At 43.8% G+C, this 22,896-nt stretch overlaps 1 protein-coding gene and 1 long non-coding RNA gene across 4 annotated transcripts; both read left to right on the top strand.

The window, feature by feature from the left end:
* Nucleotides 1–33: 33 nt before the first annotated feature.
* On the top strand, nt 34–21,517 carry Sdhc (succinate dehydrogenase complex, subunit C, integral membrane protein). Of its 3 annotated transcripts, none has more exons than NM_025321.3 (6): nt 71–115; nt 4,862–4,918; nt 7,015–7,116; nt 11,919–11,980; nt 14,518–14,681; nt 20,769–21,517. In NM_025321.3, exons 1-6 carry the CDS (start codon nt 96–98, stop codon nt 20,871–20,873), a joined length of 510 nt encoding a protein of 169 aa, NP_079597.2. In that variant the 5' UTR covers nt 71–95; the 3' UTR covers nt 20,874–21,517. The 3 variants fall into 3 exon arrangements, with proteins under 3 accessions (XP_006497018.2, NP_079597.2, XP_030097821.1); XM_030241961.1 differs by having other exon boundaries at nt 76–194; nt 20,769–21,510; XM_006496955.3 differs by lacking the exon at nt 4,862–4,918 and having other exon boundaries at nt 34–115; nt 20,769–21,510.
* Nucleotides 16,907–18,917, top strand: Gm46172. Its single transcript, XR_001779535.1, has 2 exons — nt 16,907–17,191; nt 17,273–18,917. It is a non-coding gene; the product is annotated as a predicted gene, 46172 (long non-coding RNA).
* Nucleotides 21,518–22,896: the final 1,379 nt, after the last annotated feature.

Genomic DNA, 22,896 nt, shown 5'->3' with positions numbered 1-22,896 from the left:
TAGTCCCCGCCTCCGCCCCGCCGGCTCCGCCCCCAAAGGCAGGGCCACACGGGGGGAGGAGCGATGCGTCATTTCCGTCCAGGCCGGAACTCAAGATGGCTGCGTTCTTGCTGAGGTGACTTTAGCCTGGGGCTAGGAGTCCACGCCCGCGACCGTTGGGGGAACCTGAATTAGTCCCTGAGGGGGTGACAGCGGTGTGTGCCTTGCGGGGACAGGGAAAGGACCTGCGGGTGTGCAGGCCGCGCCCCTGGGATCTTAGCACCCCCTCTTCTCCCCCGGCGGAGAGGCTCGGAAGGGCTTAGAGGTCACACTGTGTGTGGCCGAGTGGCGCGGCTGTCATTGTTTCTGCCTCGCCCACCTCTAAAGCCTCTTCGAAAACTGCTCTTGTGGCCCCAAAAAGCTGCTGTAACTTCGAGATCAGCGGGCCCCTAGGCCTGCAGTTTTGGGGGGACTTAGGGATTGTAGAGGGAGGGGCTCCTTGGAGCACCTACTGGGTGCTTTAACTCCTGGCAATCCTGCTAGCAACCGGTGGAAACTGTCGGGCATCCTAATGCATCCCTCCCAAGCCAAGGTCAATAATAGCATCCACAGTGGGTCTCTTAATGTTGCCCAGGAAATCCACTTTGTTTTGTTTTAATTTTGGTTTTAGCGGGACAATTGGGTGGGTGGGTGTCACCACCTTTCTCTAAAGTGTCCATTTTCTGTCCAGAGAAATAGCTTAGATTTCCCCTTGTTCTGAATTCTTCACTCATTAGCTATCATCCACAGAGCCTTTATAGTTGTAAGGGCTAGTGACATTTCTGGTACAAATCCCAACCCAGTTTTGTGCCAGTCCTATTTTTGGAAATTATTTGTTATGGAAAGTTAGCTTCAGTGCTGTTGAGATTCCAGACCCCGATTCTCCCAAATATGTTTTCATTTCTCTTTCCACTTCTGTCATGCAGTATAAAAATAGAGGGATTCTGTTTAGTCTTTCTTTGTAAAAGTGAGTCTTGGGGAGTTTGGATTGGTTATCTTTATCCTTTATTTTTATCTTGCTGCGCATCCTCATAGCCGAAGGACAGGACCAGGTTTTCCAGAGCTGTATCTTTCATCCCTAATTTTGACCATAATTAAATGCTTTCAAATTCTATGATGTAACACATGCTGGTGAATGTTAGGGCATATCAGGTCAATGGTTTAACATTTAGCTTAAAATGATCATATTGGTTCCAGGCATTTATCTTAGGAGTTTCGGGATTAGTATGTAGAGTCTTCATCTTTGGGTTCTTCCTGGATCTAGCCAGTCTCACATGGAAATTATTTGAAAAGCAAATTCCCAAAGCAGTTTGAGTGTGTTACCTGCCAAGCATTACACTGAGTCCCTGGGAGGGGACTGTGGGTGTGTCCTGCTGTCACCTTCCGTCAGTCAGATATTCTGTCATCCCAGCACTAAGAATTATTTACCTCACCTTCTGTCCTCATGTAGATTGGTTGTGTCTACAAGTAATTTTTTTCCATATTTTTGTGTATGGATTGTACATAAGTAGCTCTCCCCACCCCATTTACCTTAAACCATAGAGTGTAACATACAGAATATTTAAATTATAATAGGCATTATAAGTAATACAGAAATTACTGGAAGTATAAGAGAATGTGCACAGGGCATATGTAAATGCCACACCATTTTACATAAATGACTTAATCAGCTGCTTGTGGAGGCACACCCCACCCTTCTCAGCACTTAGGAGACTGAGGCAGGAGGGCTGCTGTAATATTGAAGCCAGCCTGAGCTATAGAGTGAGTTGCTGGCCAGCCTGGGCTGTAGAATGTGGTACTGTCTCAAAACAAACACTTGCTTCCAGCTATAACTGTTGATAATTTTTTTTTCACTTTTCTTTAGTATGGGTGTAGGTGGCTGCACATGTGCTATATGGCTTGTGTGTAGGGTTCAGAGGACAATTGGGAATTCCAAGGGCCCAACTCAGGTTGCCCCGCTTGGTGGCACGTGCCTTTTCTCTCTGAACTATCCCACTGGCTCCTAGCTGTAACATCTTAAACAACATTCCCAGTGTAGAGAGTCTTTTCAGAGTTTCTGGTTTCACATGAAAGGCAAGGATAGATAACTACTTTCATATTTCCAACAAGGTTGTCGACTCTGTACAGCTTGTTTCTGTAGGGGCCTTGTGCAAAGCTCGCACTGGTATTTGGGAACAATAGCAGCAGACAGATTGTGCGATAGATTCCAACCCACATCTGCAAACTCTTGCTGGGTAGCTGAGTGACTGGGCCTAGCTCGGTGTGAGGAATGTGTGCCCTGCAACTTCAGAGACAATCTAGTCGATTTAAAGAGATTTGTTCCCACTTCTTTCTGAGAGCCCTGGGGACACAATGTCTGCATTCACCTCTTGTCTCAAAGGGAAGGGTGAGAGCTGAAGAAGGGCTGGTTGCATTTTTCCCCTCTCATAATGGGCCTGCTAGTGCTCTGGAGTAGCCTATTAGGCTCTTGAAATGATTGTGTGTGTGTCTAGTATCATGAACCCATGTAGAAGATGGTTGGATTTTTTTGATCCGTTGTTTTTCAAGACAGGGTTTCTCTGTGTAGCCCTGGCTGTACACCAGGCTGCCCTCAAACTCACAGAGATCCTCCTGCCTCTGCCTCTGAGGGCTGGGTTTAAATGTGTGTGTCACCGCCACCAGGCTCAGTTTCTTACACCTTAATGAGTTCTTATATCTCCACAATGCCTTGTACAAAGTGGATAACTAGTTACATAGAATTAACATAGGTAAGTTTTCACTTCTAGAACTTCGTTCTGGTCACTTTCCTAAATGCTTTGGACATGTTGGCTAGAATTATGCGATTAAAGTGTGTGTGTGTGTGTGTTTGTGTGTGTGTGTTTCATTTTCCTTTTTGGACAACATATTGAATATAGCCCAGGCTAGCTGCTGTTCAGACTAGGATGGCCTTGAATTTACAGCAGTCTTCCTGTGACTTGCCTCTTGAGTGCTGGGGTTCCAGGTTTACAAGCCTGATTACCCGAGTTTGATCCCTAGAATCCCCATGGTGGAAGGAGAAAACCAACTCCTTGCAAGTCCTCTGAGCCCCATATGTGTGTTGAGGCATGCCCCATCACATACAAAATAAAATGTCATTTAAGTTATTTTAAATTAATTTTTTGTGTGTATGGGTGTTTTACCTGCATGTATGTCCTGTATCAGGTGCATGCCTGGTACCTTCAGAGTCCAGAAAAGGGCAATGGGTTTGCTGGAACTAATGTTAAAGATGGTGTGAGCACCATGTGGGTGCTGGGAAGCAATCCCTAGGCTCTGGAAAGCAGCTAGTGCTCTTAACTACCGGGCCATCCCTCCATCCAGCCCCTGTAATTTTTTTTTAAATAGCAACTTTGAGGTAGGAAACAATTATCTTTTGTGTGGGGATGATAGAGTCTTTGCTTTTTCCTTTTTTTTTTTTTTTTTTTGTAATATTATATGAGAAGCTTTGTGACTTGAAGTTTATCTCTGTTATCTGGAAATTGGTGGTAACTTTTTAATTTAAAAAAAAAAGATTTATTTATTTATATATATGAGCACACACTGTAGCTGTACAGATGGTTGTGAACCTTCATCTGTTGTTGGGAATTGAATTTAGAACCTTTGCTCCCTCTGTCAGCCGGGTGGTTTGTAAGCCACCATGTGGTTGCTGGGATTTGAACTCAGGACCTTAGAAAGCACAGTCAGTCCTCTTACCTGCTGAGCCATCTCACCAGCCCAACATTTTAATTTTTAAAACATTATTAATTATTATTACTGCATGTGCTTATTTGGGTGTACCTGTGTGCACATGTGTCAGTCAGAGGAGAATTTTGTACAGTTGGTTCTCTTCCTCCACCTTTAAAAAAAAAAGATTTCTTTATTTATTTTATGTATATGAGTACACCGTAGCTGTCTTTAGACACACCAGAAGAAGACATCAGATCCCATTACAGATGGTTGTGAGCCACCATGTGGTTGCTGGGAATTGAACTTAGGACTTCTGGAAGAACAGTCAGTGTTCTTAACCTCTGAGCCAACTCTCCAGCCCTGCCTCCGCGCTCCTCACTCCTTCTTCCACTTTTAAGTACGTTTTTCCAGATTGTACTCAGGTTGTTAAGTTTGTATAAAGTGCTTTTATCCACTGAGCCATCTCCCCAGCTTCAAATTCAGATGGTAGTTTTTGAAATTACTTCATTAATATTAGGCTTTAATTCATCCATTAATTCATAGGTCTCTGCTATACATAAACTTTGTGCCTGAGCTATATAGTAAGTTCTGTTCTCATGTAGGCATGTAGATGGGTTGTATCTACAAGTAATTTTTTTCCATAACTCAGAGTAGCTTAAAACTTTGTATGTTGCTGAAACTGTTCTTGAACTTGTGACCCTTCTGTCTCTGCCTCCCAGTTGCTAGGTGGCAGGTGAACTCGCCCAAGCCTGTCTTCAAGCTGTGGTTTGTCATGTAAGAAACTAGGGGCACTGTTTATGATTTTGATGCTGGAGCTTGACCACAGGGCCCCATGTATGTTAAGCGTACACTCTACACGGAGTTACACTCTCAGCCCTCATTTCATTTTCAGTCAGCCTTTCTGCATCTAATACAGTACAGAGGAGCTGGGCATGGTGATGCACGCCTTTAATTCCAGCACTAGGGACACAGAGGCAGGCGAATCTCTGAGTTCGAGCCCAGCCTGGTCTGCAGAGTGAGTTCCAGGACAGCCAGGGCTACACAGAGAAACCCTTTCTCACAGAATGAAAATATAATTAACAACAACAATAATCTTGTACAAAGGAGCGGAGGCTGATGTACTGGTGTTGACTCTCCATCTGTATTCTTGAATCTCTTGCAGACATGTCAGCCGTCACTGCCTCCGAGCCCACCTGAATGCTCAGCTTTGTATCAGAAAGTAAGTTCCAACATCTGTGAATATTTTATTAACTTTTTTTTTCTCATGAAAAGGCAGTAGAAGGCCAGGTGTGGTGGTGCACACCTGCAGAGGCAGGTGGATCTCTGGCAGTTTGAAGCCAGTCTGGTCTACATAGGGAATTCCAGGACAGCCAGGAATCAAGAATACATAATAAGACCCAGTATCAAAACAAACAAACAAACCCTTAATTTCAAGTAGTTTCAGTATTTAGGGTTGTGTATTTGTTTGTTTGTTTTTTCCTAAAGATTTATTGAATTATTTTATATATGTGAGTATTTTGTAGCTGTCTTCAGACACCACATGAGAAGAGGGCATCAGATCCCATTACAGATGGTTGTGGATGCTGGGACTTGAACTGAGGACCTCTGGAAGAGCAATCAGTGCTCTTAACCTCTGAGCCATCTCTCCAGCCCCCAGGACTTAGTTCTTAAATATATTTTTTCCCTAAAAGTAAATATTTATTCCAAGTTGTTAACATCAACAATTGCCTACAACAGTTTTTTTTAAAGGTTTTATCTTGGAAATATATATCTTATACACAAGAGGTGCTTTTTTTGTTTGGTTGATTATTGTTGTTGTTGTTCTTTGGGTTTGTAGCCCTGATTGTCCTGGAACTTGCTGTGTAAACCAGGCTGGTCTCAAACTCACAGAGATCCTACTGCCTCTGTCTCCAAGGGCTGAGACTGAAGACACTGGCCACCAGTGTCTTTTGTTTTTTATGTTGGTGTCATTGTTGTGTTTTTTGAGATAAGTCTTGGAGTGTTGCACAGCGCGCTATAGAGCGTAAGTGTTCCTTCTCTGTAAGCCTCTGCTGCTGCCGCTGCTGACATTCACTGCCATATATGGCACTGTGCACATTTCATCCTGATCCATCAATTATTAATATTGTTGTTTGCTTGTGTAGCAGTATAATTATACAAGCATAATCATTAAATTTAATAAATTAACTGATGAATGCTTTTCATCAGTTGATTTTCAATTTTTCTCTTTGTTCCAAATAATGTACTTTATAGCACTGCAGCCTTTTTTCCTACAGCAGAACCTAGTTAGGCTCATAAATGTACTTGGCTGTCTTGTCTTGTGTTTCTTTTTATTTTTTTAGGATTGGGTTTTATTTCGGTTTGTTGTATTTTGTTTTGAGACAGTTTTTCATGTAAGCTCAGACTGTCCTTAAACTTGCTATGTGGATCAAGATGATAGAAGATGATAGAAAATTCCTGATCCTCCTGCTTCTATCTCCCAAATGCTACAATCATAGTTTTTACCATCATGAGCTCTTTTGCTTTTTGAGTCAGTTTTTCTGTGTAGTCTATACTGGCCCTGTACTTACTATGTAGCCTTGAGCTTCCAGTCTTCTTGCCTCTCGGTTAGTGTGTGCTACCTTAATCTTTTTCTGTTTTTGTTGTCGTTGTTGTTATGTATATGGGTGTCTTGCTTGCACGTTTGTCTGTGTACCACATTCATTCAGTGCCCATGAGGCCAGTTGGATTCCTGGGAACTAGAATTGCTGTTACAAGCTACTGTGTGGGTCCTGGGAATCCAACTCGGGTCGTTTGCAAGAACAGCCTCTGTTCTCAACTTCTGAGCCATTTCTCCAGCCCTTGTCTTTTTTTTTTTTTAAATATACTTAATTTATTAATGTATATTTGGTGGGGCTCATGGATGTGCAAGTAGAGGTCAGAAGACATCTTATGGGAGTTGTCCAAGAAGATGGAATTAGGTCATCAGATTTGTCAGCAAGCACTGTTATCCACCGAGCAACCTTGCAGAACCAACAATACCTTTTTAAAAAAAGACATTTTAGGTGGCTAGAGAGCACAGCATGAGAGCATGTACTGTTTCTGCAGAGGACTCAGATCAGTTTCTTGTACCCATGTTAGGTAGCTAACAGCTGCTGCCACTCCAGCCACTCTAGGGGCTCTAATATCCTCTTCAGGCCTCAGCACTAAGGTACACACACCCACACATAGACACACATATATACATATAAGTAGAAATAAAATACAACTTTAGAATGCACTGTTTGCTGTGTAAAATCTGTGCCTTAGTCCTTTTTGACCTTTGTTTTATTTTAGTGCTGCTCCTTTGGGAACCACAGCTAAGGAGGAGATGGAGCGGTTCTGGAAGAAGAACACGAGTTCAAACCGTCCTCTGTCTCCCCATTTGACTATCTACAAGTAAGGGCCCTGGAGCCGGATGGGCTGGTGTTGCCTTAATTTTCCTAAATATTGGGAGTGCAGTGCCTGGGAGCAGTGGGTTGGCCAATAGAGATGATGCCATTGCATTCCTGAGTCCGGCTTCTTTTTTTTTTTTTTTTTTTTAAAGATTTATTTATTTATTTATTTATTATATGTAAGTACACTGTAGCTGTCCTCAGACACTCCAGAAGAGGGCGTCAGATCTCGTTACAGATGGTTGTGAGCCACCATGTGGTTGCTGGGATTTGAACTCCTGACCTTTGGAAGAGCAGTCGGGTGCTCTTACCCACTGAGCCATCTCACCAGCCCTGAGTCCGGCTTCTTAACCTGGTAGTTGATGCGAGAGTCTAGGGAAAGCTGCCAACAAGTAGAAGGTTTCTGAGTGCACAGCTGCCAAAACAATCGTTGAAAGGCAAGCAGGCCGTGTGTGCCAGGCGCTTCCCGTATTGCTTACCTGTGTTGCATGGCTCCTGTGCAGCCTGGGTCCTGAGTTCACAGCGTGCACATTTTGTGTTGTACGTTAGCATCACACTACACAACACTGAATGCTGTCTGCGACACTGCTGCTTGGATTTGAGTCTGTGGTATGTTTTTTTTTAATTGAGGTGTTTTCTACGCACATAGAAGCCTAATGCTTTAATTATGGAAAACAGTGACTTCTAGTACTTCTACTGTGATCCCTCAGCATATAAATATCAAGGTCTTACAACATTGGAGTATGCTAGAATGTTTGATCTTAAAAATCACTGTTTGAAGGCACATGCCTTTAATCCCAGCACTTGGGAGGCAGGGGCAGGCAGATCTCTGTGATTTCCGGCCAGTCTACAGAGTGAGTTTCAGGACAGCCAGGGCAATGCACAGGGAGAAATCATTGTTTGTGGTTGACCACAGTGGCAAATGTGTGCACACCTGGAATAGTAGCACTTGGGGTGCTGAGGCAGGAGGATCAAGAGTTTAACGTCATCCTCAGTTAAATAGCAAGTTCAAGGCCAGCCTGAGCTATAAGACAAACACACAGATGTACACTTCTGCACTCCTCATGCTAATGTAAGTTATCAGGCTGAGAAGCTGGTTCAGTGGGCTGAGGTTCCTGGCACTAAGCATGACGACTTGAGTATGACCCTCTGGTGGAAGGAGAGAACTGACCTCCACCCCCCAAGGTTCAGCTCAGACCTGCAGTTTGTGTACCATGGTACTAAATTAATAAATGAAATATTTTAAAATGAATACACATGTTAACCAAGGCTGTATTCTTTTCCTTTGGCTATAGGAAAATCTATAGTTTCTAGCTTCTTGAGGCCACTTACAGTGCTTAGCTTTGTGCCTTACTAGTTTATTTATTGGTGTTTTAGACAAGGCCTTATGTAACTGAGGATGGCCTTAGATTTCTTATCCCCCGACTTCTACCTTTTAAATACTGAGATTACAGGTTGAGCACCGCCATACTTGTCTTCTTGAACATGCTCTTTGGATTTCTTTCTTTCTTCCTGTAGAGCAAACCTTGCTTTCTTTCAAAGATCCCTATTTTGCACAAAAGTTATGCTCTTTTACATTCACTGTTTATTCTGATGCTCAAATTGTTGTAGCTGTGGCTACTAGAAGTTCTCCAGTATGGCACCAGTGTTGGGTGCTATATGTGCTCACTGCTACGAGCACATTAACTGTAGGTCCTCTCCTTGAATAGAGCTGTGTGTGATCACTTCGCCCACATACATGTACATATGGTTATGTATGTATGTATACATACATGTCTTTTTATCTCTTAGTTTTAGAAATAGAAGTGCTAACTGATTTATCTTCTAAGAAAATCCCTGCAGATCTTTTAGAAAATTAAAAGTAAATAAATAAACACTAACTCAGCAAAGTGTCTTGAGCCTTGCTACCCTCTTTGCTTGGCTTCCTGCCATGGGATACTGGCCATTTTTTTAGCCACCTCCACAAATACCACAACCCTTTGGGATTTTTTTTTTCCAACTCAGATTCCAGAAATAATTTTAATTGTAGAAATTGGACATTGTATCCTAAGAGAAGGATGTTAATAGTGAAACCTTTTACAAGATGATTGATGAAACCCTGTCTCAAAAAATGAAGATGTGGGGGAGGGAGGCAGAGGGGGAGGGAGATGGTTTGGGGAGGGGTAGGATCACAGTGTATAGGCATACATTTCTTACAACCTTTAATAAGGGGTCAGCCTCTCCCCAGCCCACCACCCAGCAGAGGTAGTGGAAGAGAACAGTTATTAGGATGTGGGGGAAGTGCACCTGTTCAGCAATAGTTCTTTGTGGGTGAGCTTGATCTTCTTGGACAGCAGTTCAGTCCCAGAGCAAACACCAAATACAACTCTGGACTGTAACTGCAGACACCAGGCACGAGCCTGCAGTTACAGTCCAGTCCTTTCAGCAAGCAGACACCAGGCAGCTGCAGTTCATTCTTGAAGAAACCATCAGGCTCACCAAGTGGCGAGGCCATGAATGGGCAAGCTGCCACAGGAACTTCAGGAGAAGTTCTTTGGCGAGTTCCTCTCAGTGGCGGAGTTAGCAAAAGTTGAGCTCAACAACGCTATGTAAGGTGAACAAACACCTGTTTGCTGTTAGCAAAGAATAATTAGGTGGAGCAAACCAAACCAAGGCTCAGTGCTCATCTCCCACTCTCTGTAGGGTCATATTTATATTCCTTTATCAAGCATCTGTCCTTTCAAGTGTCTGCTATATCCTTTCACCTGTGTCTGCTTCAGAAAGACAGTCTTCCACATGTCTGCTTTTGCAAGACACACCTTCACCTGTGTGCCCCAGTAAAACCTCATTTAACATAACTGACTTTCCAAAGAACCGTAGTTTCCACTTCAACAGTAATGGAGAAATTCCCAAATCACCTTGGCCTTTCTTCACAGTTCATTCAAAGAAAATGACATTAGGTCCATTTATGAATGTTTGCATGAAAAAAAAAAAAGAAATGGCAGGAAACATGAAGATATTTCCCAAGTAATATGTCAAGCAAAGATGTCTGAAGTAGCCGGGCGTGGTGGCGCACACCTTTAATCCCAGCACTCGGGAGGCAGAGGCAGGCGGATTTCTGAGTTCGAGGCCAGCCTGGTCTACAGAGTGAGTTCCAGGACAGCCAGGCTACACAGAGAAACCCTGTCTCGAAAGAACCCCCCCCCAAAAAAAAAAGATGTCTGAAGTAGCCAATATCATACTTTTATTGTTCCTTTTGTTTTCTGAAACAAAGATTCCTACTTGGTCTAGGCTGGTCTTGAACTCTTTTAAGATCTCTCTCTCTCTCTCTCTCTCTCTCTCTCTCTCTCCCTCCTTTTCTCCCTCCTTCCATCCCTCCTTAACCTCCCTCCCTCCCTCCCTCTCTACTTCACTCCTTCTGTCTGTCTGTCTGTCTGTCTATCTCACTGTGTAGCCCAGAGTTTACAGGTGTGAGTCACCACAACCACCTTGATTGCTTTCTAGTTGTACCCCTCTAATTGATACCCAAATGGGGACCCTGGTGAAAGGATTTTGAACTGTGTTGTTTTATTACACATACAGAGTTTTCTGCTCTTACAGAAGCCTAATGATTTAGTCACAGTATTTGTTTTCTCTTCTCAACAGTAGCAGATACTTGGTTTAGTAAAGTCAGGGGTAACTTTTAAAAGGATTTATTTTTATTTTATATGTGTAAGTGTTTTGTCTGCATGTATATATGTACACCACATGCATGCCCTCTGCCCACAGCGGCCAGAAGAGGGGGTTAGATCCCCTGGAGCTGGTTACAGACTGTTGGGAGCCATGCCATGGGTGCTTAGAACTGATCCCCTGCCCTTTGCAAGAGAAGCAAGTGTTCTTAACTGCTGAACAATTTCTGCAGCCCCAAGAAATAGTTTTATTTGTTTGTGTATTTATTTACTTACTTACTTCAGTTTTGTTTTTTGAGATAGAGTTTCTCTGTGTAGCTCTGGATATCCTGGAACTCACTCTGTAGACCAGGTTGGCCTGGATCCTCCTGCCTCTGTCTCTCAACTGCTGGGATTAAAGGAGTGTGCCACCACTCCTGGCTCTTTGAGATACTTTTTAAATAAGTAATTTTTCTTCTTTTTTGCAGTGGAGTGAACCCAGGGCATCATGCATAATATCAATCTCTGAGCTGTGTACTCAGCCAAAAGTTTTACTTTGAAATTAGAAAGTGAAAATAGAAATATGAGCCGGGCAGTGGTGGCATATGCCTTTAATCCCAGCACTTGGGAGGCAGGGGCAGGTGGATTTCTGAGTTCGAGGCCAGCCTGGTCTACAGAGTGAGTTCCAGGACAGCCAGGGCTACACGGAAAAACCCTGTCTCGAAAAACCAAAAAAAAAAATTTAAAAATAAAAATAAAAAACAAAATAAATCTTTAAAAAACAAAACAAAACAAACAAAAAAAGAAAATAGGAATATGAAAGCTAGGTGAGGTTTTCTTGTTTTTGTCTTTAAGGATTTATTTTATGTGTATGAGCATTTTGCCTGAGTTCATTTGTATACGCCAAATGTGTGCCTGTTCTCTTAGAGGTTAGAACAAGTGTGGGCTCCCTAGAACTGCAGTGATAGATGGCTGTGAGCCACCATACAGGTGCTAGGAATTTATCCCAAGTCTTATGCAAGGGTAACAAGTGCTCTTAACCAGGAGGCCATTTCTCCAGCCCCCGCTGGTTTTGATTTTGTTTTTAAATTATGTCATCCTAAAACCAAAACCAGGACAAAACCAGGAAATCCTTGTCATCCTTTCCTTGTTAAAACTTGTCTTGTGTGTTTCTTTGTAGATGGTCTCTTCCTATGGCACTGTCCGTTTGCCACCGAGGCTCTGGAATAGCCTTGAGTGGAGGTATGTATGTATAATATACACACATGGACACACACATACATGCGCACACATATCCTAGAGGAACTGCTGTTACTCTGACTCTCATCCCTACCTTCTTTGCACTCAGTACCTTGATTTAGAATACGTGTGAGTCCTTAGAGCTTTCCTTTTTTTTTCCTTCTATTTTTGGTTTTAATTTTTTGAGACAGGGTTTCTCTGTGTAGCCCTGGCTGTCCTGGAACTCACTCTGTAGACCAAGCTGGCCTTGAACTCACGGAGCTCCATCTGCCTCTGCCTCGTAAGTACTGGGACTAAAGGTGTGTGCCACTACTGCCTGGTTCACTTTAAACGTTTCATTAACTCATTCCTTTAACAAGTAACTGAATCCCTATGTTCTTACTAAATTCAGTAACACTTGCTACTCTTGTAGAGGACTGGGGTTTGGTTTGGTTCCTAGGGTAGCTCACATCCATCAATAATTCTAGTTCCAGGGGATCCACTACCCTCTTCTGGCTTCCATGGACACAAGGCACACAGTTGGTACACATAAGCAGTTGTAACCCCATACACATAAAGCAAAATACAAACAAAGCTTTTAAAAGTATTTAAAAAAAAAAGCCAGGCGTGGTGGCACACGCTTTTAATCCCAGCACTTGGGAGGCAGAGGCAGGCAGATTTCTGAGTTTGAGGCCTGTTGTAAGCCGGCCTGCGGCTGGGAGGCAGGCTGGGGCTGAAAGAGACTTAGAAGGTGAGAAATTAATGGAGCCAAGACATGATTCTGTTCAAGGCCCTCCAGTTTACTACGGGAGTCTACTTATAAAGGGGAAGGCCCATCCCCCACCAGTCCATTCTTGTTGTCTGGAGCCTGCCTGTAGGCGATGTGCAGAATAGGATGTTCCTCTGGAATGTCTCAGAGGCTTCTCAGAGGGTAGCAGTGTCTTGGAGAGAGCAGTGGCAGGTGGCAGAACAAAAGAGCCATCTAGGTCGGAAGGCTCCACCTTAGGTAATTGCCTTCTCAGTGGCAGCAAGGTCTGGATCAGCCTGCTTCAGGGCTGAGGGAGGCTACAGAGGCCAGCCTGGACTACAAAGTGAGCTCCAGGACAGCCAGGGCTATATAGAGAAACCCTGTTTCAAAAAAAAAAAAAAAAGTATTAAAAAAGTAAGCAACAAAAATCAAGACCAGAGAGCCTTTATTCTGTTTTTAAAAAAAAAAAAAAAAAGTACGTCAAGAATTCCCAGCTAGTCAAGGTAGTACATGCTTTTTTTTAGTTATTTATTTTTACTTTATGTGCATTGGTGTTCTTCCTGCTTGTATGTGTGTGTGAGTGTCAGGTCCCCTAGAACTGGAGATGCAGGCAGTCGTGAGCTGCCGGCAGTCGTGAGCTGCCATGTGGGTGCTGGAAATTGAACCCAGGTCCTTTGGAAGAGCAGTCAGTGCTTTTAACTGCTGAGCCATCTCCAGCCTAGTGGTGCGTCCTTTTAATCCCAGCACTCTGGAGGCAAAGGCAGGCCAATCTCCGTGAGGTGAAGGCCAGCCTAGTCTACATAAACAGAGTTGCTGTTTCCTTTGAGATTCCCTAGATCATCATTATTTTCACTTGTAATACCTCCTTATGATGGAGGGTTTAATTAGATACATATACTTTTGAATATAGGCTGTGGTGATTGCTAATTATTAGTAATTTATTAGTAATTGATGTAGTTAGTCTTTGACATCTCAGAAAATGTCTGCTCATTTATAGTTTAAAATCTTGTTCTCAGCCCATTGCACATTGTGAGTACCTTGTTTTGGTGTCTATGTTCCCAAGATGGAAATGCATGGGGAAGTGGTCACCAGGAGAGGACCTGCTGACAAGTGCTTTACTGTACACCAGTGCAAATCCTCCCTCTGTCTTCCACATGCTGGGATGATAAGCATGTATAACCATACAGGTTTTATTTGTTAATTATTTTTACATTTACCTGTATATATATGTATGTACCATGTTCATGCCAATCCCTGAATTGTCCAGAAGATGACATTGGCTCCCCTAGAATTGGAGTTGCAGGTGTGTGAACATTGATACCACTTGGGTGCTGGAAAATGAACCCAGGTCCTCGGAAAGTGAAGCCAGTGCTCTTAACTATTGCGCCTACATGTTTTGTAAAGTATATTTTTATTATTTTTAACTATGTGTATAGATTTGTCGGGTATGTACACATGAGTACAGGTGCTCTCGAAGGCTGGGGGGGGTTATGATTCCCCTGGAGTGGGAGTTACAGGCGGTGCCAGCTTCTCAGTGTGGGTTTCTGGGAACCAAACTCAGGTTCTCTACAACATCAGTGTGCACCTGTAACTGCTGAGCCACCTCCCTGGTCCCTCATGCATGGTTTTATGTGGCCCTAGATTTCAAAACCGGGGCTTATATATTTTGGCAAATGATCTACATCCCTAGATAGCAACAAATTTTCTCTTATTTCAAAGTGGTTTAGGATTATATCAGGTGTCAAGAGCTGTCATAAAACCCAGTTTAATACATTCTGTTCTTTGTAACTGATAGCTGCGTGTCCTCTCTCAGGGGTCTCTCTTTTTGGCCTGTCGGCACTGCTGCTTCCTGGGAACTTTGAGTCATATTTGATGTTTGTGAAGTCCCTGTGTTTGGGGCCAACACTGATCTACTCGGCTAAGTTTGTGCTTGTCTTCCCGCTCATGTACCACTCACTGAATGGGATCCGACACTTGGTAAGTTTCTTGTGGGCGAAGAGCGGGAGGGCTGGGAGGCTCTTTCCTTCATTTCTGAGCATAGTGTTCTTGCACCTTTTCCTACCCTCCCATCCCCCTCTTTTTAATGCTAAGGTCACTGAACCAAGAGCCTTATCAGTGCTGTACCTTTGAGCTACACCTCTAACCTTAGAGCTAGTCTTTGTTTGCTTCTGAGACAGAGTCTATCACTATGTATCCCTGGTGGGCCTGGACCATTCTATATAGATCAGGATGGCCTTGAATTTGGGATTTTCCTCCTGACTCTGCATCCCAGGTGCTGGAATTATAAGCATGAGACACCACATATAGCCTAACCTTATTTGACTATCTGTTTTAATTTTACTTATTTATGTTTTATTCAGTGTGTGTGTGTGTGTTTTGTACATACGCCTGTGCATGTGTGTCAGTGGTCCTGGGCTTGCCTTTTCCTGAGCCGTCCTACCAGAACCATTCTTTTTTTTTTTTCAGGACCATTCTTAAGGCTAATTGTACTGGGTCTTTACTGAAGTCCTTGTGGGGAAAGCTAAACAAGGTCTCTTCTGCATTTCTTTGTGAGTGTGGGTTAGGTCAGAACTGAAAGAGATTAGTGTGAACTTTCCCACTTTCAAGAGGGATATCATTAATACCCCTGAGACCAAGGCTGGCAAAGAAGACATACCGAGGAGTTAATATGAGCTGGTCCCTGTTATTCGTCAGGTAATTTTGACCCTGGGCATTTCATTATGAGCTAGGCAAGCCACTGCTGCCTTCAGCCAAAGTCTTTCTACCCTGAGCGACGAGTCTGATCAGACTCCAGTGTGGAGTTTTGCTTTCCTCTCTTTGGCTGTATTGAGTAACTGGAGAAAATGAGAGCAAGCACAGATTAGGTGCCAAAGACCCTAGGGTGCTGGTGGTTGTTACACTTTGTTACTGTGGTACTGAGAATTGAACCCAGGACCTTGTGCATACTAGACAGGTACTGTACTCCATGTAACACATAGCTGTATCTCCTGTCCTTTTGAAACTTTTTCCATGTTAAAATTTTATTTTTGAATATGTTGTCTGTGTGTGTGTGTGTGTGTGTGTACCATGTACATAGTTGGTCCTCTGTGTGTATACCATGTACATAGTTGGTCCCTGTGGAAGCCAGAAGAGGATGTGGCTATGAGCTACCTTGTATGCTAGGAAGAACACCTGGATCCTCTAGAAGAACAGGCAGTGCTCTTAACACTGAGCTGTCTCCTCCAGCCCCAACCTCTCCCCTTCCCGCCCCCCCCCCCACGCCCTGGCCTCCAAGAAGGTCTTATATAGTCAAGATTGGCTTTAAATTCACTATTTAGACAAGAATGACCTTGAAATTCTTATTCTCCTGCCTCTAACTCAATTGCCAACTGCTGGGATTGTGAGTGAGTACTACCATTTTTGGCTTTTGAGACAGGGTCTCATAAAACCTAGGTTGGCCTTAAATTTGCTGTATACCCATGGCTGGTTTTGAACACACCCACATTACTGCTGTATTTCAGACAGGGCTCACTTCATTGCCCAGGCTTGCCTGGTCCTCACTCTGTAACCAGCTGGGCCTTCCTGCCTTGCCCCCTCAGTAGCTGCCATTGCATTCCTGAGCTTCTACCCAGTCTTGACTAGGATTCTAAATTCAGATCTTGAAGTCAGGAATATGATAGTCAGCTGAAAACTGTTCATGTTACCTCTTACGTTGATCCTAACACTGCATGGCGCTAGTTCAAATTGAGGCTAGGCCTTGGGACTTGTCTCCAGCATCTCATATTAAGTGGGGGGAGGGGAGACGACATGCTGCCATCATTTGGACCCAAACTCTCAAAGGCAGAGGCAGGCAAATCTCTGATTACAAAGCCAGACTGGTCTACTTAGCAAATTTCAGATCAGAAACTCTTTCTTAAACACATCCAAAACCAACAACAGCATCAATAACAGCAACAAATAGAAGTCAGCACTCTGAGAAGAAGATCAAGGCTGTCTTTGGTCTCATAAGTTTCAGGCTAGGCTTGGCTATGCAAAATTCAGTCTCAAAACGAAATAAAATCTGATGTCCTGGATTTTGTTTGGGTTTTTTTGTTTGTTTTTTTTTGTTTTTTTTTGTTTTGTTTTGTTTTTTTGCCTTTCTTTTTTATATTTATTGGTTTCCTAAGACAAGGTTTCTCTGTAGCCCTGGCTGTCCTGGAACTCACTCTGTAGACCAGGCTGGCCTTGAATTCAGAAATCTTCCTGCCTCTGCCTCCTAAGTGCTGGGATTAAAGGCGTGTACCACCACTGCCTGGGTCTTTTTTATGTCTTTAAGGCAGTCTTTCATGGAGGGTTGGCCTTAAACCGGTTGTATGCAGAAGGATGACCTTGAACTCCTGATTCTCCTGCTGCTGCTTCTGGAATTATGCCAACACATCCAGCTCTTAGCTTTAAATACCTATTTTTATTTTATGTACATTGAGTGTTTTGGCTGCATGTGTGTTAGCATGTTGTATATGTTGTGCCTGGTACCCACAGAGGCTAGGAGAGGAGGGTCGATCCCCTGGAGTTGGGTTAGAAATGGTGGTAAGCCACTATGTGGGTGCCAGGAGTCAGTCCCGGATCCTAACCACTGAACCATCTCTCCAACACCAGCTCAAAAGGAATGAAAGCTTGCTCAAGCCTGCCTTGGGGTCAGAGCGTTTTAAGAGTTCATATTTGTGACCCACTAATCTTGTATCCTTCAAGAAGTAATTAAAGTGTATTTTTTCCAGTCTTCATTACTTCTGAACTCAAGCAAGATGTCACTTGGGTGCTTTTGCCTTAGTTTGACCTTTTATAGCCTCCACCTCAGAGCCAGCTTTAGAGACAGACATTCTCTGGATTCCAGTCTGGTCCAATAGACAGTTGAGTGAGGGGAAAAAAAAACCAAGAGCTAAATGATGTATTAAATTAAGTGTATTTATCAAGTGTTCCCCGGAGCAGTGTTCAGTTTGATTTGAAGTGACTCCGATTCCTGAGGGAGAGAGTAGAGAGAAAAGACAGTTTCATTAATGGCTTTTGACTCCACAGAACAAAGCTCTGTAAAGAGAATCAGTTGAAGGCTTGGCATCCTGGCTCAGGCAGGCACTTCTTTCTGTTAGTTTTTGTCTTATACCGAGTTGGACTTGGGGGTAATTTGGCAATTATAGAACTCAGGCTGTTTGCCCTGGTTCCTGCCTGTTATGGTAATCTCTGTTGAGATAAAGTGGGCACCTAAAGGCTTTACTTAAGCCCTAAATCTGCTTTTGTGTTTTTCTTTTGACAAGTACTAGCTCTGGGTATAGGTCAGGTTTTAATGAAATTCTTAGCAGTTGCCTGGCTGAGATCTAATAGGTTAAAGGAAAATGGTATGGTTGGTTATAAAGAAGATGGAGGCTCTCTGCACTATGACCTTCCTCCCCCTCACCTGAGACTGGGGTTCTATTGCAGCTTTGACTGTCGTGGAGCTTACTCTATAGACCAGGATGGCTTCAAATTCCCAGAGTTTCATCTGTCTTGGCTTCCCAAGTGCTGAGAGAGGTAGGGCCTTTGACCTCCCTTCTGGAGGCTTCTCCTGTCACCGCTCCCCAGATGGACTCAGTGTCTCATGAGCACTGAGCAGGGGAGCTCTTTGGGCAGTGTGCACAAAGATGTCATCTGGGTAGAGACTAATGAGGGTATCTTGTTTTTTTCTTCTGAGTTCCCCCCAAATTTCTCTCAGTGATTCCTAATTCAGTCAGTTTTCTAGTTAGATTGTGGAGGTTCATGAGTTTACATATGTGTGATAAGTACAAAACCTGAACACTGCTTTTTGCCCTAAAGTTGTGGTTTTCAATGCTGCAGCCCTTCAGTATGTACGGTTCCTCATGTATTGAGACCCCCAGACATAATACTATTTTTGCTGTTCCTTTATAACTCTATTTTTGCTACTGTTATGAATCATAATATAATATCTGGTATGCAGGACATATGAGATACAACCCCAGAGGTCACAACCCACAAGGTGAGAGCTGCCCTTGAGTATGAATGTCCTTAGAGAGTAAGGAAGAGAGGCTAGTGTTTGGTTTGCTTTGCTTTGTTTTCAGTGCAGGGGATCTAACTTGATACATACAAGGCAAGTTTTTACAGCTCAGTGTATACACGCCCCCAGTTCTTAGTGTTTTTAAAAATGTGCCCTTTGATCCAGTGGGGAGACAGTCCACCTATTGCATTGATACAAAAAAAAAAAAAAAAGAAGACTGAAAAGAAGGAATTTAATAGACTAGAAAATACATAGCAGAGCATGTATTAGTAATAGTAAATTTTTTTAATGTTTCATAAACTTATATATACATTTCTACTAGACTCCAATTTAGAAGTTTTGTTTTTGTTTTTGTTTTTGTTTTTGTTTTTGTTTTTAGTGGGACTGTAGTAAAAAAAAGGGTTTGGCCTAGGTGTGATTGTAAATGCCTGGAGTCCCAGCTCTTTAGGAACCTGTGATGGGAGGATCCTGCGAGCTTAGGAATTTGAATGTGTCCTAAGTCATTATAGTGAAGTCCTGGTTGGGAGAAGATAAAAAGCAAAGAAAGAGAGAAACATGGAAAGTTAGATTCTGCTTGGGGTGGTGGTGCACACCTTTAATCCCAGTTCTCAGGAGGCAGAAGCAGATGAATCTCTGTGAGTTTGAGGTCAGCCTGGTCTACAAAGCAAGTTCCAGGACAGATAGGGCTACATAGGGAAACCCTGTCTTTAAAAAAAAAAAAAAATGGGGCTGAATAGCTCAGCAGTTAAGAGCACTGGATGCTCTCCTAGAGGGCCAAAGTTCAAATCCCAGCAACCACGTGGCAGCTTAAAACTGTAACTTGAGTTCCAGGGATCTGATACCCTCAAACATACATACATGTAAGACACCAATGCACATCAAATAATTAAAGAAATCATTACAAACAAACAAAAAAACTAGGCATGGTGGTGTACAACTTTAATCTCAGTACTTGGGAAGCAGAGGAAGGTGGATCTCTGTGAGTTCAAAGCCAGCCTTGTCTACAAAGCAAGTTCCAGGATACTACATAGAGAAACCCTGTCTCGAAAAACCAACCAACCAAACAAAAAGAGATCTTAGAGGGAGTTATAGCTCAGTTGGTAGAATACTTGCTCAGCATTTACAAAACCCTGGGTTTGATCCCCAGTACCACATGAACTGAGTATTGTAATCCCAGTGTCCAGAAGGTGGAGGCAGGAGGATCAGAAGTTCAAGGTTTTTCTTGGCTACACGATGAATTCAAAACCTGCCAAGATCCTGTCTCCAAGGAGGAGAGGAGGAGTCAGTGCTAGGCCCCAGGAATATCTCCAGTCCATCAGACCTGAAGGACGAGTTCTGTGATTGTCTCTGCTGTGCATCATATTCCCTTTCAGAGATTCACAGGCTGTGTTAGTAAACTGCTTAAGAATCTTGCAGTTATAGCCACAGAATTTTAACCACATCCACATAATGTCCCACACGATGCAGAAGTACATTCGGTCCAGATATGGTGAACACCTGTAACCCCAGCACTTGGGAAATGCTGGCAGGAGGAGCTTGATTTGAGTCCATCCTGGGATACAGGATGAATTCTACACTAATCTGAATCATATAACAAGATCTTCCCCACCCCAGCCGAGAGCTGAGCCCAGGGCCGTTGGCTTCCTAGACAGATACTCTCTTCCAAGTCAAACCCCCAGCCCCAATAACAAGATTCTATCTCAGAAAACAAAACTATGTTTTGAAGGAAGACTTTTCCAGAAACACTGATCTCGATGTGCTGTCAGCTAGAGAGAGGAGATTATGTCTGTACAGTCTGGAAGCTTTTGTGTGGAGGGCCTTTGGCATTCTGAAGAGCAGTCACCCATCAGTACCACATGAGATGACTTGATTTTCATCACTGGGGCTTTCAGAAGTGTGAAACTGGGACATAGGGATATGCTGCTTTTCTCGGAACCCCAAAAAGGGAAGGAAGTACCCGTTCAGTAGGTAGAACATTTCTGAGACAGGAATTGTAAGAGTGACTGGAATTCTAATTGCTGAAAATTAAAATAAAAACTTGTCTTCCCCTCTTTTTTCTACAGCTATGGGACCTAGGAAAAGGCCTGGCAATACCCCAGGTCTGGCTGTCTGGAGTGGCGGTCGTGGTTCTTGCTGTGTTGTCCTCTGGCGGGCTGGCCGCCCTGTGAAGAGCTGGAGTTCCCAGCACCCCTGTACATCATCAAACTGATTTATATTCCTGTTTATCACTATCCCCACCCCTCCCCCCCAGCCTCCCAGGTTCTCCTGATTTGTTTAGATGCCACATGCTTTCAATCCCCTTGGAGTGCAGTAGAGCGGCTTAAAGACCTGTTGTAGTAAGAAAGGGTCATCCTCCCTGGGCCTGGGAGCCCTTGCTCCGGTTCCACATTTGACTGATTTGTGCTGAGGGTCAGCTTTCCGCTGCTTTCTGCTGAGACAGTGGAAACAATGCCAGTTCTGTGACCGCCCCGAGTGCCACTGCCTGTGGGCTGCTGGCTTAAAGGACACTTCTGTCCATTGGTCAGCTTAGGGCCTTTAGCACCCACACCGCGTGACTGAGAGGAGAGAGGTGGAGGAGGAGGGATTGTCCTGCTCAGCTAGAGGGAGATAAAGAGCAGCCTGGGAGCTTGGAGCTCGAGCCTGGGAACAGATACAGCTTTTGATGTATGAGGAAGATCAAAAAAAATTGTATTAAGTTTCTGTTCTGTTTTTCATTTCTAGGAAAATACACCTTTAATGTCATATTTTCTAATCTAAATTCTTGTACCATCTTCTTTGGAAACGATTAAAGTACTACTCATTTTATGCTTGACTCTTTGGAATCTAGTGACAGGTGGGTAGAAAGGGTCTAATCTCTGCCCCTCCCTTTGGATCTTGGACATTTACACCCTCCAGTATGGAGGGAAATAGTTTGCCCAACAACTACCACTGCGAAAAATGAGGTAATCACAACCAAGTAGTGGAGAGATTTTGGTCAAGGAAAGAACATAAGAAGTCAGCTAAGCATGCGGGGAGCTTTTGGGGTGTTGTAGGGCCCAGGCCTGTGGATGGCCAGCTTGGTACTTAAGCAGACCATTTGGTTATGGACACCTAGCACCAGTGGAGGTGGAGGCTAAGGGCTAAATAGATTTGGGGGGAGGTAGGGGAAGTAGAAGAGAATTTTTTAAAAGCAGGGCAGGATTGGAGGCATCAGAGTTCTTGAAGATGGATATACAGTGGGAAACGTTGCTTCTTTACCCCTACTGAGGCCCTGGATCCTTACCAAGGGTGCTTTGTTTGTGGTGCTAGGGGTCAAAGCCAGGTCCTTGTGCGTGTTAGCAAGCGCTGTACCACTACACCAGTTCCCTAGCCAGGAGTGCTATTTTGATAGATTTTTGCCAACTCTGGAGTAAAAGCTCCATCTTGGGACTAGAGATTTGGTTCCATGATCATATGCCCAAGGCCTGTGGTTCAGTCCCCACCACCAAGAAAAACACTACTCCAAGAGATTGGTCAGAGCACTGGATTGGGGAGTGATTGCTGGGTGGCAGTTAGACAGGAAGACAGCATGAACTCAAATCCGTGGCAGCAGAGGTGGGCTGGGCCCAGGTTAGGTTGGGTTGAGGGCTGTTTCATTAGTCTCTTGAAATCTGTAGAAAGGGATTCACCATTTATCCCCAAATGGCCTGGAAGTCTTACCCAGACTACCTTCCAGTTGGTGTGATCTTGCTTCTGCCTCCCGGGTGCATGTTACCACCACCCTCAGCCCTCAGCCTATTCCTGATCCCAAGTAGTGTTTGGCCTCAAGCAACGATCACTACCACTCTCCTCTAGACAGGCCCCGGGAGGTCTGGTGGTGCCAGGAATTCAGCCCAGGGTCCCATCCGTGCTAGGCAAGCACTGAACCTGAGTCAGGCCTTGCCAAGTACCCAGCCCAGCCCAGACAGGCCTCGAACTGACCACCCATCTGCTTCAGCCTCCCAAGTAGCTGGAATTACAGGACCATGCTACCACATGCGACTGCTGGGATGTCCTGTAGATTTCATCCAGCGTCAATCAGGTTGTCCTTAGAGTAGAGTCAGAGTTCATGGGGAAACACTTTTGCTTTAGACTTGGCAAGGGCATTAAATTCAACAACCAGTGCCAGAAAGATGTATAGACAGGGCAAAGGTCAACATATTGGCAGGCTGGGAAATTAATGTGGACATTTTT

The sequence above is a fragment of the Mus musculus genome, chromosome 1 (assembly GCF_000001635.26).
Source record: "Mus musculus strain C57BL/6J chromosome 1, GRCm38.p6 C57BL/6J".
Taxonomy (NCBI): Eukaryota; Metazoa; Chordata; class Mammalia; order Rodentia; family Muridae; genus Mus; species Mus musculus.
The sequence above is the reverse complement of the archived record's forward strand: the minus strand, read 5'-3'. Positions and strand labels throughout refer to the sequence as shown.

Excerpts from the sequence above, each read along its gene's own strand:
- Sdhc (NM_025321.3), top strand. The coding sequence starts at position 96 with ATGGCTGCGTTCTTGCTGAG. Across the intron at positions 4,919-7,014 it reads GCTCAGCTTTGTATCAGAAA|TGCTGCTCCTTTGGGAACCA; the intron begins GTAAGTTCCAAC and ends GTTTTATTTTAG. Across the intron at positions 7,117-11,918 it reads CCCCATTTGACTATCTACAA|ATGGTCTCTTCCTATGGCAC; the intron begins GTAAGGGCCCTG and ends GTTTCTTTGTAG.